Source organism: Bubalus bubalis, chromosome 4 (assembly GCF_019923935.1).
Source record: "Bubalus bubalis isolate 160015118507 breed Murrah chromosome 4, NDDB_SH_1, whole genome shotgun sequence".
NCBI lineage: Eukaryota > Metazoa > Chordata > Mammalia > Artiodactyla > Bovidae > Bubalus > Bubalus bubalis.
Genome location: NC_059160.1, coordinates 83643699 through 83659481, shown reverse-complemented (window position 1 = coordinate 83659481; position 15783 = coordinate 83643699). Strand labels below are relative to the sequence as shown.

The 15783-nt window shown below is 39.1% G+C and overlaps 1 protein-coding gene across 6 annotated transcripts in view; it reads right to left on the bottom strand.

Annotated features, from left to right (window-relative positions):
- TMEM117 (transmembrane protein 117) overlaps positions 1–15783 on the bottom strand; it is a 649146-nt gene that overhangs the window by 597479 nt on the left and 35884 nt on the right. For all 6 annotated transcript variants that reach the window (XM_044941660.2, XM_025284014.3, XM_044941658.2 and 3 more), the window contains one exon: positions 7795–8099. In XM_044941660.2, coding sequence (XP_044797595.1) covers positions 7795–8071 — 277 coding nt within the window. In that variant the 5' untranslated portion in view covers positions 8072–8099. The remainder of the gene's footprint in view (positions 1–7794; positions 8100–15783) is intronic.

The window sequence follows — 15783 nt, the reverse complement described above, 5'->3', positions numbered from 1 at the left end:
TATAGCCTTTATACCACTTCAAGTGACTACATATACATTCAGCTACAGATATATTGATGTATTTGATGATGGAGTATTTCTTCAGTCCTGTAGGGCAGTGAAGTCACTCATCTGTGTCCGATTCTTTGTGACCCCATGGACTGTAGCCTACCAGGCTCCTCCATCCATGGGATTTCAAGGCAAGAGTACTGGAGTGGGTTGTCATTTCCTTCTCCAGGGGATCTTCCCAACCCAGGGATCAAACCCAGGTCTCCTGAGTTGTAGGCAGATGCTTTTACCCTTTGAGCCACCAGAGAAGTCTATTACCATAAGTACAAACACTGAAATCTTAAACACATCTGGTCTCCAGGTTTGGGTAAGCAGTGGTGGGCCTGGATTAAGATATGTGAATGCAATCTGTGCTTACTGAGTACAGGTCAAGGTAAGTTGGCTTTTGCCTTTGTTCTCATTACCTGAACCTATCATTTACTGAACTCATTATCTCTAACTGGATTCTCCTAATGACTTTCTTTTTTTAATAAGATTATCATTCCCTTAGTCAACAATACCAGCTTTCCTAGATCCCCATTACCTTACCCTTACTCTCATCTCCTCACATCTCATTAGCTGTGGAAGCTGCAAAAGGTTCCAGTACCTCCCACTCTGTTGCCCACTATCTCACCCCTATGCCAGACTGGCCTGAGTGAGAAGTCTCAAGCATCAGGCTCCCAAAATACTTTCCTACTCCTTTCAGTTCAGTTCAGTCACTCAGTTGTGTCTGACTCTTTGCAACCCCATGGACTGCAGCATGCCAGGCCTCCCTGTCTATCACCAATTCCCAGAGTTTACTCAAACTCATGTCCATCGAGTTGGTGATGCCATCCAACCATCTCATCCTCTGTCACCCCCTTCTCCTCCTGGCCTTCAATCTTTCCCAGCATCAGAGTCTTTTCCAGTGAGTCAGCTTTTTGCATCAGGTGGCCAAAGTATTGGAGTTTCAGCTTCAGCATCAGTCCTTCCGATGAACACCCGGGACTGATCTCACTTAGGATGGACCAGTTGGATCTCCTTGAAGTCCAAGGGACTCTCAAGAGTCTTCTCCAACACCACAGTTCAGAAGCATCAATTCTTATCCTACTCCTTTCTACTCCCCTAATCTCTCTCCCTCCAATTTCCAGTAGATTCTGCTTCAAGATTAATCCTGTAATCATCTCCCATCTGTTTGGATACTTTCCTTGATTCAAATATTGCAGTGATAAAGTCCAAAGTCTGAGACCACCATATAAGACAAAGAATTTAGACTCAGCCTATCTTTCCACTGTATCTCCTGTTCTTTCCTAACACAAACCATTCACCCCAGTCAAAATGAGTATGACCTCCTCAGTTTTCCTCCACTCTAAAAAAGAGCTAAATTGTTCTCATTTCTTTTGCCTACACCATCTACCTCATGACCTGAAATCTGTAATGAATCCTTTGCTTCTTATTTGATAATTTTAAACTCACTCATGCTTCAGACTCCCTTAAATCCCACACTGGCAGCAATTTTCTTTCCCCTTGTTGGTCCACTGTGACCTCCCTTTTTGAATTCCCACAGCTCTCACTATCTGTTCTATTCATTTGATACTTGATATGCATTTCCTGTATTATCAAAGTAATTAATTTTTCATGCATATGTATCTTATCTTTAACCAGACTTTAAATTCCCTGAGAGCAGGGGCCATGTCTGATATCTTATAAATGAACAAATGAATACTCTTCTATAGCTTACAATAAAAAGGCAACACTGGCAAAGATAACATGTAAAAGACAAAAAAAATTAATGTATTTATTCATTCAGATTTATCAAATAATACTATGTTCCAGGCATTGTTTTAGGCACTTAGGATTAAATGATAAGCAACAAAGCATTATTCTTGACCTTGTGAGGCTTATGGTATGGCTAGGAAATAAAAAATTAATAAATAATTTATACAAATTATGTATATGTGTGTTTGAAAAAAGGAACTAGACAATATTAACAGGCCCAGAATCATTTTTATACACTATACTAGTCAGTTCATTCTTAGTTGGCCTGCCCTTCACCCACATTGCCTGCCCTTCATCCAAATTAAAAAGAAAATTGCAACTAATAGGCACTCTGCAGATGTTAGAAAACAAAAAGAAACAAAGGAATACAAATAGCAGGAGCAGTCTGTTTGAGAAATAAGTCTGTCACAATCTTGATGTTTTAATATCCAACCCTAGATAAAGCTATTCAATCAGAAGGCATTACTTAGACTGATCACTTTTGCCTTTCATAGAATTCCTTTCAGGGAATACAACATCATAGAATTGCTTTTATGCTTAAAAGTTATACTCTAAACTTTTAAGAAAGTTCATTTTAAAACACAAGAATATGAAATCTACTTCTGCAGTTGCCACCTCACCATTCAGTGTTTTCTATATGAAAAAAAAAAAAAAATCTCCTTACTAGAATTTAGGGCAAGAAATTCCAGAATTTACTGCGCAGAAAGATTCCCCCATGAAATTCAATCTGTATCGTTTCTGTCATTTCGGATATCCAAAGCTATGTGATGTATCCCACACTCCCTTTTGTCCAGCCTCTAAGGAAGCACAAAACCTACAAGCGAGCAAAACTCAGGAAATCAAAACATATTTGATTCTATGGAATCATTTTCTACTCTAGAAACATATGTGCTAAACATAAATGCTTTGTAAATAATTTCAATTCCTTTTTTGGAATAAAAATGATTTCTTGGATAAGCTCAAAAAATCAAGTTCCCCTTTTCATATGTCTTGTTGTTGCTGTTCACTTGCTCAGTCGTGTCCAGCTCTTTGCAACTCCATGGACTGCAGCACACCAGGCTTCCCTGTCCTTCACATCTCCCAGAGTTTGCAGCATAATAAGCCTTACTGGCATAATAATTTCAGGTTTCTCTATTCATGGATATCTCAAATGTACAGTTCTATAAAAGGCATTATTTAAATTCATGCTTAATTTTTTAAACAATGGAATCATCCAAAAAAATGGAAAACAGAGGCACTGGAAAAGTACAAACTGATAGTCCAATGAAATCCAATTTTTGTAAATCCTAATATAATACCTCAACAAGACTCAGTGTTAAAACTAAAGAAATTTAATTGAAATGTATTAATTCTGATTTCACATGTGCTCTTAAATCACATTCTACATTTGGGAAATTTGGGATTTGTGACCAGTCTGAAATCTTACAAGTTTAGTGCTAATATGTAGGAAAACCAACTCCCTCATTTTATTCCAGTCATACAGCGCAGGTGAGAGGGGGATAGTTTTAAATGCATGTAATCATTTCTGTCTCTGATAATAAGCAGTTTCCAATTTGCAAGAGTTGGTATTTTTATTTAGGACAAATCCCACTACAAACTATAAATCATGACAGGGTTTCATGTTATGAACTAAATTGCTTATAGTTTTCATGTCTCATAAAAATAAGATTTATAACCAATGAACTGGATTAAATTGTGTGCTCATACAATCATTCACTCTTCCTCACACATACTTTAAAATGCCAATATTGTGTTGACCTTCTGAAATATACTAAGAGAAGACTTTTAATAATAAAATAAATGAGGGAAAAGTCAACAAATTAGTGAAATGAAAGGGGTAGTGACATTCTATTTAATATTTTTATTTCATTAAAGAATTACAAAAAAAAGAAACTGTTTACTTGGTCAAGCAATAATTTTGATTATTTTGTAAACCATTCCAATTTCTATAAGAAAAGTGTCTGTGCTTGTAGTGAACAATCCCATACCTCTTAAGATACATAAACCATCATCACCATTACCACCACCTACCACAAGCTTGCATCTACAAACTGTTAAAGGTTTAAATATGGCCTTTTTAAAAAATGAATTATGTACAAAGGGGAACAAAGATGAAAACATTCATCACATTCCAAACCAATGCGTGTGCCTGCATTAAAATGTGGGTTCTCTTCCACAAGGCTGCATGGCTGTCAGTTCCAGAGTTTCCTCCTGTATGTGCTTTGGTGCAAGTGGACACAGGGAGCTGGAGAGAAAACAACTTCATCTGATAGGAGGGAGTCAGAGAAGGTATCACAGAGAACATAATACTCGAACTTGGATATGAAGGAAAAAGAGAAATGGGCCAAATTAACAAGAAGGGGACAAGTATGATGAGCGCAGGAGAGCACGCATGCAAAGGGCCAGAGAATTGAGAAGACAGCCGGTTTGAGAACTAGCAAACAATTCCGTAGCATGTGGAAAGAGACCAGGTTAAAAGTCAGGCAGGAGCAGACAATAATGTGCTTTGAAGTTTTGATTTTTTTCTGTAGCTGATAGGAGCCATTTACCCATGTTAAAATATATATATATATATGTATATATATATTCTAGTAGCAAAATACAGAATGAGTTGGAGGAGGAGAGAACTATTAGGAGCAAATGACCAATAAGAATTTGTGAGTGAAAGAAGAAACAACAGCCATGGAGAAAGAAAGGAGGAGACTAGTTTGGAGTTCATTAAAAAATTAAATCAGGAGTCCAGTTATCTTATCTAGTAATCACCAAGAGTTGCTGAAGATTAATACCTTTTCTAATACCCCACATAATTTCATAGACTTTTAATAAGGGGAGAAAAGAAAAAAGTAACTTACCAAATAGAAGTGATAAAGCTGACTATTCTATAAAATCTTATCTATTGTAAGCAAAAAAAAAAAAAAAAAAAAAGAGGACACCCTTTTGCATTATTTTAAAATAATTTGTAGTCAATAAACTACATGAAATCTAGTGATTTTTTTTTCAGGGGTGAATTATATCAGTAAGCAAATTAAAAAGCCATGACTAAATGTAATTTTAGTATAAGAGATAAGACCACAATAGAGTAACTTAACAAAATGTAATAATTACAAAGCCAAATTATCTGCCTGTATTATTATAACCATTACCTTCACCTAAATTTTCTTTTGTTTTTCACCTTATGATTTTCATTCAGTCTTTTATAATATAGGCAGATAATCTGGTTATTGGATATTCTGGATAAACTGGATGTTCCAGTCTGAATTTGCATTAGTTTTCTATATTGAGCAAATTTATGGAATGGGTTACAGATATATTCAGCCATTGCTTATAACTGACATCTATTGTTCTGCTTGTCCAGCACCTTCACCCACCTTTGAAAACTGATCATCTCCTGCTTACCCTTCCTCTTGACCTCTTATATCCCTGTGATTAGTATCATAACACCACACCTGTTCAATGTTCAGCAGATGGCCCACCTCATATCCAATTCCTAGTTATCCTTCGTGCCAATGACCCATCTCTCCATTTAACTTTAGCACCCACTATCTTCAGAACAGACCCTAGTTGGGAATCACCACTAAAGAATGGCTGTACTTCTGCTACAACATGCCATCTAACCACACCCATCAGTCCTTCCCCTTCTCTGAACAGGAGTACCTGTTCATCGGTTAGGTTTCGTCGACATCTTCAGGCCCCTGTCCACTCCTCCCAAACCACTGTCTTCCCCACCTCCTTTCCACGTCCAGCCAGAACCCTCTGCTAATCATATCAACAACTCTTTCCCTAGAACTTTCCATTTGTTTTCCATCCTTTGTTTCTAATACAGCAAGCCTGAGCATTCCCCAACCAGATGAATCACTCAAATTCTGTGCCAGGTGACAGAACTCTCACAGAGAAAGCTGCTCCACTATTCAGATTGCTGTCATTGAAATTTATAGTGACTAACCACCACAGCCCTTGGCAATCATCTGTAAACCTTGTCCTAGTCCGTTCACATCCACATTCCCTACTGTAACTCTTTCAAACGTTGACCGCTTTCTGGGATAAGAATCTACCTTCCCATGCATGGGGCATGGGTTTGATCCCTGGTAAGGCAACCAAGATCCTACATGCCTCTGGGTAACTAAGCCCATGAGCAACAACTAGAGAGAAGCCCACGCACTAAGACCTGATGCAGCCAAATAAATAGATAAGATTTCTTAAAAAAAAAAAAAATGCTGACCACTTTCTTTAGCCCTTGTTCATCAATCCCTCTATCTTTATCTTAAGCTCTTCCTTCCTCATAGTGAAACAGAAATCTCGAGGTGGGAGGACACTCCCCTCTCCACTCCTCTGCCTCAATTATACCTACTAGAGTATAAACCTTGATCTCACTCATGATTATCTCTGAGGAACCAAGTCTCTCTTACTGTCCTAAGACCACTATTTGTGCCTGGGTCCTAAGTCACAAACCAAAGAAACCTTCAGAGATACTGTCTTTCTTCTATATCGTTACCTGTGCTTCAATCTAACTTCTTCCCCCACAACGTCAATTAATCTCACCTCTCAAATAAAACCACCATCACCTGAAATAAAAACAAAATCTCCCCTTGGCCCCTTTTCCAGTTTTAGCTACTTCCCATTTCCTCATCAAATTTCTTGAAACCACATATTTTATAATAAATATAAAAGATGTACATTTTCTTTGTTTATGTAATAGAAACAGATGGCTACAGTTTGAGGAGTAGAGATTGAGAAGAATATATATGTAACATTATGTGTATGTAGGTACATATATTTTTGTTTATTTCCTAAACCATTGCCATCTGTTTCTAACCAAACTTCTAGACTGAAAATAACCACACTAAGTTACCTATGATCTTATAATTGCTAAATTCAAAGTTTCATTGCTAAATTGTCTTTCTAATTGACCCAGGAGCATTTAAAACTTTCTTTTCCCCCACAGCACTTACCACCTCTTTGCATTTTATACATTTATTTGATTAGAACATTTCTCCCTCCTGTAGAATGTGTTTATGAGGGTGGATACCTTGCGTTTTCGATTCAGAGTCTAGAATAGTGCCTGGCATAATAAGTAACCAATGAATTTGTTGAATAAATAGTACCCACCTCCTGGCCAAAATAGTTTGGACCAGAGGTAGGAACCACACCCAAACTGAGTCAACTTTGTTTAAACCTAAGAGTTTAAACTCGGGAACAAGAGTCAAGACATTCTAAGTGGATATAAACTGACCTTAAGGGTGAAAGGAGAATAAAGCAGATATGATAGAGAAGTTGAGACAAAGAACATCCTTTGTCTCATCATCCAGATAGAATTCAAGTCCTTGTTTCCATTTACCCCAATTATCAAAACAAATTCTATCCCTGGTCTCTGTGAAATATCCCAAAATCCATACAGTAAGTTATTTTTAAACATAAACTAATTTAGTCTCTTATTCTGTTGCTTACTACCAAGAGATTCCTTACTATAATAGTGGTCTCTGGTTGACCAGGAGGCTCAAAATAAACATCTAGAACCAATGTTCAAAATTACAAAAACAAAAAGGAAAGAAATGAAAGTAACAAGTTAGAGTTCCCATTTTAATTCCCTGAATGAACAATAGGTGTAAATACATGGGCAATGGTTAGCCTACTTTAATGATATGGAATCATTCTGTTTATGATTCACAAACCCTTTATGACATTACACTTAGGTACTACTTCTGGGAAAAGAGCTATTTACACATCTTCCTGAAGTAAGATTTCACACATTCATTTTAGATTTAACAATTTTTTAAAAAAAATTAAGTTTAGAACTAATTTTATCTCATGCTAATATTCCTCAGGCCATAGACAAGTACACCATAGACAAGTACAGGGAATATCTGAAGAACCAGAGCTACCAGAGCACACAGCAAATTAACGCTGGAAGGCAAATGAAATGCATTCTAAACCGGCATTTAGAAATAACAAAGCTCTATCTTGGAGAATAGAATTTAATAATTACCTACATTACATTTCATGGGTACTTACCAAACAAACGCCGATGGAATAGAAATTTGCCAGCTATTAGTCCTATGAGAATGGCAAGTAGCCATAGAAGCACCTTCAGAAGCCTCCAGCCAACTCCTCGAGGATATTTATTTGTTACAAATGAAAAACAGTTTCCAACAACAATAACATTGGCTTCTGTTTGGCTGTGAGAAACTGGGTCCTCCGCAAATATTAAGAAGTTAAAGAAGATCACCAAGTAAGCCACGATCATGCGAGACCAGGGGTGCTGGAAATAATAACGAAAGTCTTTACCCATCCTTCAAAACGTCACTTCCACAGTTTACCTGCATGAGAAAAGATACACAGCATTAGAGCAAAAAAACAAGTAGTCCCTCTCTTTCTGTTACCTGTTCAGATTTACAACAACTCAATAAAGAGGGATTTGGAAAAGATCAATTCCTAGTTATGGTACCAAGACAAGTCTGAGACTGAGAACAGTAAGTACTGTCCCTTCCCTGTTACCTCATCATACTTCTGATCATATGAGGACTTAGGGAAGTAAAAGAGTAGGGAGAGAGAAAGGGATATGAGAGGGCAGACTGTGGTCTGAAATTGGAATGATGACTCTTCCTATTTTAGATTATCATTTTTATGTTTTAATCATAAAACAGATCATTTAAAAACTGAAGAAACACAGAGGTAAACTGATCACAAACTAATAAAAAATAAATATCCTCTTCTACCCAAATCCTTCTCCTTGGAGTTAAGATCCCTTAATAATTTTGTGCCTATACTTGCAGATCTTCTTTTTTTTTTTTAACATTGAAAAATGTGTGCACGTGTACAGACTTTTATAAAAATGTTCAGTCTTATTTGTCAAATAATTTCAGCACAGAATAAGTTTCATGAAATAGCTAAGTCTATGGCAGAGTAGTTGCAAGCAGGAGAACTTGGGGAACTCTGCTTGTGTGAACTGAGAAGGAAGGCAAAGATTTCGCAGAGGAAGACATACTCAAATTGGAGTTTGGAGGATCTATAGAATTTTTTTCCCAGCAAAGAATGCACATATGCTTAACCTAGGTGCATGCAAGGACCCAGAGGCACTGCAAAATATGTAACATGCCTAAAGAGCAAGGCCCTAACACAGATGTGTACTTCAAGTACAGAAGCTTTCTTAAAATGCTGATACCCAGGCCCCACCCCTAAATCTTGCTCAGCTCCTCTGTTTTTCCTCTTTGGGGCCCAGTCTGCCCATAGGAACAAAAGCCTTTCTAGGTCCTCCAGGGCTGGGTATGGGTGACTAATTTATCTAATTCTGGGGTTCAGTCTTGGTGAGCCCATTTGGTGCTCAGACTAAGCTGTAACTCTTTTTTTATTCAGCAATAAAGCTGATTAAATTTAGGATAATAATAAAATTCTCATTTTACACGTAGCTAAAGATACAAAGATCAAGTCACAAGCCTGCATTAACTTGAAGTCAATGGAAGATCTGAGAATAGGCTCCAAGGCTGCCTCCCAAGTTCCAGTCCAACGTTCTGAGTGGATGAATATCAATTAAGACCACAATCTAAGCTAATGAAGACTTGGCTTAATTATTTAGAAAAGTTATGGAAACACACAAAAAGACTGGCAGTAAAATTTAGCAACACAGACAGTCATTGTACCTTCTATTCATAAAACTTCTAACCAATTTCCTTCTTCATTAATACTCTGAAATATCTGTTCTTAGGGGCTGGAGCTCAGATCACTAAGGGATGGCATTTTTTTTTTTTTTTTACATGAGATTCATCACCCAGTTACAGACCTACATTGTTCTCACACCAAAGAATGTAGATAAAAGTAGTTAAGAGCAAAGACAAACATCATGCATTTTCACAGTATTCAACACGCAAGAATGCCAGAAGGGGCCAGCTGTCAACTCAATTTCATGCAAAATCTTTGGAAGTGTCCAAAGACCACTTTTAGAAGAGAATACACAGAAACACCTCAAAGCCAGTGAGTCCTGAAGCAGAAATAGTTGCTACATGCCCATCAGAACTGTACAGGGCTGTCAGTTAAGAAGTTAGTTTCTCTGAAACTTCTACCAGTGAGGAATTCTGGTGTGGTTCCCCCATCAACTCCCTTCACCACCCACACACAAGCAAGGCAGCCGCATGTAGACAACTAAATACATATAACTCTGACTCATTTTTAAATGAGTGTTTTGTGGAAAGTAGGCATATATTTATTTTATTGTTGTTATTTTTAACTTCAGAATCTTGCTTTGTGGGCTCTGTAATTTCCACATGTCCAAACTGAGTTACAACATTCAAAAAAATTTGGAGGTAGCTGTTCCTCTCCAATATTTATATTGTTTCAAGAGAGAACTGTAGTACTGAACAACAATCCTGCCTTACTACAGGTCCTAACTCCCACAGCCATGCTATGCATGCTACTACCACTCCCTTATGAATGATAAGAAAACAAAGAAGGGACTTCCCTGGTGCTCCAGTGGTTGGGAGGCCACCAGCCAATGCAGGGGACGTGGGTTAGATCCTCGTTTGGGAAGATTCCACAGTTAAGCCCAGGAGCCACAACCACTGAAGCCTGTGTGCCTAGAGCCTGCGCTCTGCAACAAGAGAAGACACCGCAACTAGAAGCCTGCACGCTGCAATGAAGAGCAGCCCGCTTACCGCAACTAGAGAAAGGCTGTGCACAGCAACAAAGATCCAGCGCGGCCACTAATAAATCATATTATAATAGTAATAACAGAAAACAACGGAGCAGAGCAGGTGCTGCCTATTTAATTAACAGATCCACCAGCGGAAGAGCCAGGACTTGAATCAAAAGCCATTCCTGGCCCTTGATCTCTCTAATACACCCCAACAAATCTGGAAATGTTTCAAAAAATATTTCCAATCATGTTTCAGCTTAGTCTTCATTTCCTCTAACAGATTCAATGACTTAGACACTAGCCGAGTGAATAGGATCATTTGGTGTTATTCTTTTATGGTAAACATGTTTATATATTCTTGCCTCATACTCCAAAGTGGAATCAATGTCTCCTAGTGGGCCCCAAATTTCAAAACTTACATAACCTGAACAACAACAGCGCTCATCTCCGCTTCCTGACTCCCTACGTGAGGAGGCTGACAAAAGTTTGCCTAGTGATATCAGCCTGTTGTCCAGACCGCCAAAACTGCTTTCCCCTCTGTACTTCCCACAAAGCATTCTGAAAATAAAGTACATAAAGTACATAAGTTCGGTGACTGCACTGTTAACCCAGGATTGAGGCTGTTCAAACTGACTATGCAACAGGGTATACACAGTCTAAAAACATTTTTTTAACTTTTTAAAATTCAATTCTGCTTCCATATTGAGCTTTTATCTTAAGTAAAAGTACTTTTATCTTAGCACTTAGCAGATCATAGTGAAATTATCTGTTTATGTATTTGTCTCCTTCCCTAGATCACAAAGTCCCCACGGAAAGGGCTGTTTACTTTCAGGGCATAGCACAGTGCTGGCCTCATGGTGGGCAACCAATAAACTGGATAAACTGAGTGGAACTACAAAAGAGAAGCCCCCTTGTATAAATGAGATGAGAAGAAGGCAGAGCAACCTGCCATTCCTTCCACTAAGGAAAGAGAAGAGCAGCTGAATCCAAAGACTTGAAGAATGATGGGCCAGTAACAAGCACTGATACACCCTCAACCCCATCCTTACAGCTACCATCCCATTTCAGCACCAGGTTCTGCACTGTTCTCATTATTACTAAGGCTAACATTTATTAAAGACCTACCACTTCGCAGACACTATGCTAAAGGGCTTTACAAACATCTCATTCAAATTTCATAGGAACCTAATGAAGAGATACTCTATTGGAAGCAATGTTTAAACTGAGTTTAGTAGCTTGCATCAAAGAACAGAACAAACCTACACCAGAGCCAGGATTCAAATTCAAGCCACGTGCCTTCAACATTCTATACTACATCTTCACCACACAAAGACATAGATTCCAAAATCTTGCCTTTTTTCATGTTGTTTAGAAAGTTCCTAATAATAAAGCCAATTGACATAAAAGATTCATAGTACTTCTAAGATAAATGAATCTACTATTACTATTCAAACTGACTTGATACCATGATTGGAAAGAACTGGGATCATGTGACTGACCAGGATTCCTCTAATTTTTTTCCTTCTTCTCTGAGCATCATATAAGTAGTTGAGTTGATCTGATTGTCCTTTTGCAATGCATCACTGACATTCATTCTGATTTTCCAACTCTACTTATACAGAACACTGCACCTCTGAGAACTGGACTAATTCACACTATTCAATTTCCTCTCATAATAATAAAATCATGAGATAGATGCCACCATCAGTATCTTGGAAGCCGCTGCTTTCACTAACAGCAGTGACAGGCTGAAACTTTATACCCTGCCTGATAATCCACAGGCCTTCAGTCACAGTTTATACTCTAGAGGGACTGGTATTTAGTGTAGATATCAGAAATGTCATGCATTTTACTACAAGCCAGTATTTTACCTGGTGAAGTAAAGCGAAAGTGTTAGTTGCTCAGTTGTGTACGACTCTTTGGATCCCATGAACTGTAACCCTCTCGGCTCCTCTGTCTATGGAATTCTCCAGGCAGGAATCCTGGAGTGGGTAGCCATTTCCCTCTCCAGGGGATCTTCTCAACCCAGGGATTGAGCCTGGGTCACCTGCATTGCAGGCAGATTCTTTACCATCTGAGCCACCAGGGGAGCCCCATTTCACCTGGTACTAACAGCTAAGAATGGAAAAATGGAAAGTAGGTAATTACATGCAAGTTGGGAGGAGGAGCTCAGCAAAGGCACAGGAAAGGACGTCTGGGACAGACATAGAGACGTATCAGTAGTTCTGTGTGGCTGGAACACAGAGCACTTGGGGGCACCCTCGGATGGTTAAGGATAACCTGGGGCTATTTTAAGGAAGACTACACAAAAGTGATGTTCTTTACTTTACTGATTGGAGACTATAGAATCAAAGTTTTCAAAGCAGAAGAGCAGTACAATTGCTTGCAGCAGGGTTTTGAAAGATTTCTCTGCCTACTTGGAAAAAGACAAACTGCTAAGAGGCATGATGAAAACGGTAACACTAGCTGGGAGGTAACTCCAACAGTTTACATGAAAGATAATCAAGTACCGGACCAGGAGAACAACAAAGCCTTGATAATTGTTTTAATCATTTACTTGATTGGACCAAAGCACCCTGCCTTCCTTACTTATTGGGGTTTTTCCAAATAAGTGAAAATCTCAAGGACTTCAAGAGTACAAATTTCATGTTTCCCTCAGCAGGAACCCTGGCTCGGGTGATGCTTTATGCATAATGACAAGTATGGGCAAGATGGAGCGTATCACTTCCATTTAAAAAAAAAAAAGTATGAGTTCATATGGCAAAGTCCTTGATGAACTAAAAAATTATGCTATACAAAAGACATTATTACTAGCCAAGTGCCCCCGAAGTCCAGCTCTGCTAATGCAGGTCTTAGCATCTAGTGATACCTAACCAGGTAATATGAACATCATTTGCACTGTGCAGCACTGTGCTAGGATTAAAAAAAAGAATTTCTCCAAATGTTTTGAAGCTCCTTGGTATTTATGTCTCAAAATTCACCTGAAACTCTTCTTACCTCTTGTCAAAGGGCTTATTAAAGATGACTGTGCCTGTACCCTGCCAAAAGTGTGAACTTTATTTCAGCACCTTGAATCTAATTTCTTGAAAAATAATTGTTAAAAAGATTTCTTGTACTTTGTTTTTTGTGGTATGCACTTTGTGCTTCAGACAGCTGTGTGTGGGATAATTCTTGGCTGTTTTAGTACAAGACAAAGTTAAAGGTTATTTACTTCAGTTACCTAGCTATACTGCTACTGCTAAGTCACTTCAGTCATGTCCAACTCTGTGCGACCCCATAGACGGCAGCCCACCAGGCTTCCCCGTCCCTGGGATTCTCCAGGCAAGAACACCGGAGTGGGTTGCCATTTCCCTCTCCGATGCATGAAAGTGAAAAGTGAAAGTGAAGTCGCTCAGTCGTGTCCGACTCTCAGCGACCCTATGGACTGCAGCCTTCCAGGCTCCTCTGTCCATGGGATTTTCCAGGCAAAAGTACTGGAGTGGGGTGCCATTGGCTTCTCCGTACCTAGCTATAGTATTATATTAATGTATGTAAAGCTCTTTGCAGTTGACAGAACACTATTTATTGATATAATTGTTTCATTTACTCTCTGGGAAATAATCACTTCAAAAATTGCCTATCAAAAGGGCAGAGAGAGCTTTAAATTATTTAATACTATTTCCTTAAAAGATAAACAACAACAGCCTATGTTTATATCACATTTTACCTCTTAATGTTTTTATCAGGTGAAGTCACATCATTAGAAAGACTTTACACAAATAATCAAAAGCATCAGGAAGGCAAAACGAATGGTGATGGGAGAAATATGGTCCATTTCTACCTGACCTGCTGCTGCTGCTGCTGCTAAGTCGCTTCAGTCGTGTCCGACTCCGTGCAACCCCACAGACGGCAGCCCACCAGGCTCCCCCGTCCCTGGGATTCTCCAGGCAACCTGACCTGCTACTCACTGCTGCTGCTGCTGCTAAGTTGCTTCAGTCATGTCCGACTCTGTGCGACCCCATAGACGGCAGCCCACCAGGCTCCCCCGTCCCTGGGATTCTCCAGGCAAGAACACTGGAGTGGGTTGCCATTTCCTTCTCCAATGCATGAAAGTGAAAAGTGAAAGTGAAGTCGTTCAGTCGTGTCCGACTCTTAGCAACCCCATGGACTGCAGCCTACCAGGCTCCTCCGTCCATGGGATTTTCCAGGCAAGAGTACTGGAGTGGGGTGCCATTGCCTTCTCCATGCTACTCCCTAGCAAATCCTTAATCACTCTGAGATTCCACTTCTTCACCAGGAGAATCCTAATGAAAATACTTTCTTCACAGGGTAGTAGTGGAGACTAAAGGATATTTCATTTGTAAGTGCCTGGTCAGTTTCAGACATTGCCTTATCTGAGGACCACTATTAAAATGCAAGTGACTCCTGGTCATTCCCATTAAACATGAGCATGGAAATAACATCAACTCTATATTACATTTACTAAGTGGTTTTTATATGCTGTTCTCAGTGTCTCGGGATTTTACTATACCAACATAAAGGGATGAATATCATCCTATTTTACAAATATTGAAAATGAGGCTCAGAAAGCTCAAGCTACTTGTCCAAAATCATATATAGAAAGTGGTGAAGTCCAGATTTGCTAATTCCATACTAATTCCATAATTTCATCATTCACTTGTTCACTATTCACTATTCACATGTTCACTGTTGCATATTTGTGCCAAGCACTGGCCTACGCGTGAAGGTTACTAACAAACAACACCCCTGTTGCCTTGAACCTTAGGATCTAGATTGAGAGAAAAAGACATTAAACAGAGAAAAATGAAACACAGTATTTTAGAAAGTTATAAGTTGATGGAGAAAATGCAAAGTTAACATGGGGTGTCAGGGAAGTTAAGACGGTCTCACTATAAGGTGACAGTTGCAGACGTGAAAGAAGGAAGTAAAGCAAGCAGACATCTGAGGGAAGAATGATCCAGACAAAGGGAAAGGCCTGAGCTGCACATGATTAGTGCATTTAAGGAAAAGCCAGGAGGCTAGTGTGACTGGACAGCACGTGGGTGCAGGGGAGTACGAAGGGACTAGAGATCTGGGAGGCAGTATCATGATCAGGCCTTGAGGCCATCCTACCACATGGGCTTCACTCTGTGCAAATGGGGGACAGAAGAGTGATGCAATCTGACCACTCTGCCTGATACTTGGAAATGTACCAGATTCTGGATACATTTAAAAAAGAAGAGATGACAAGATGCACTGATGGACCGGATGTGGACATGGCCTGACAAACCCCAGAATGGATGTGCCATTTCCTGAGATGGGAATGCATTTCCTGAGATGAATACCTCTGGAACAGATATAGGCAACATAATAACTAACATTTTAGAGTGCTTTTT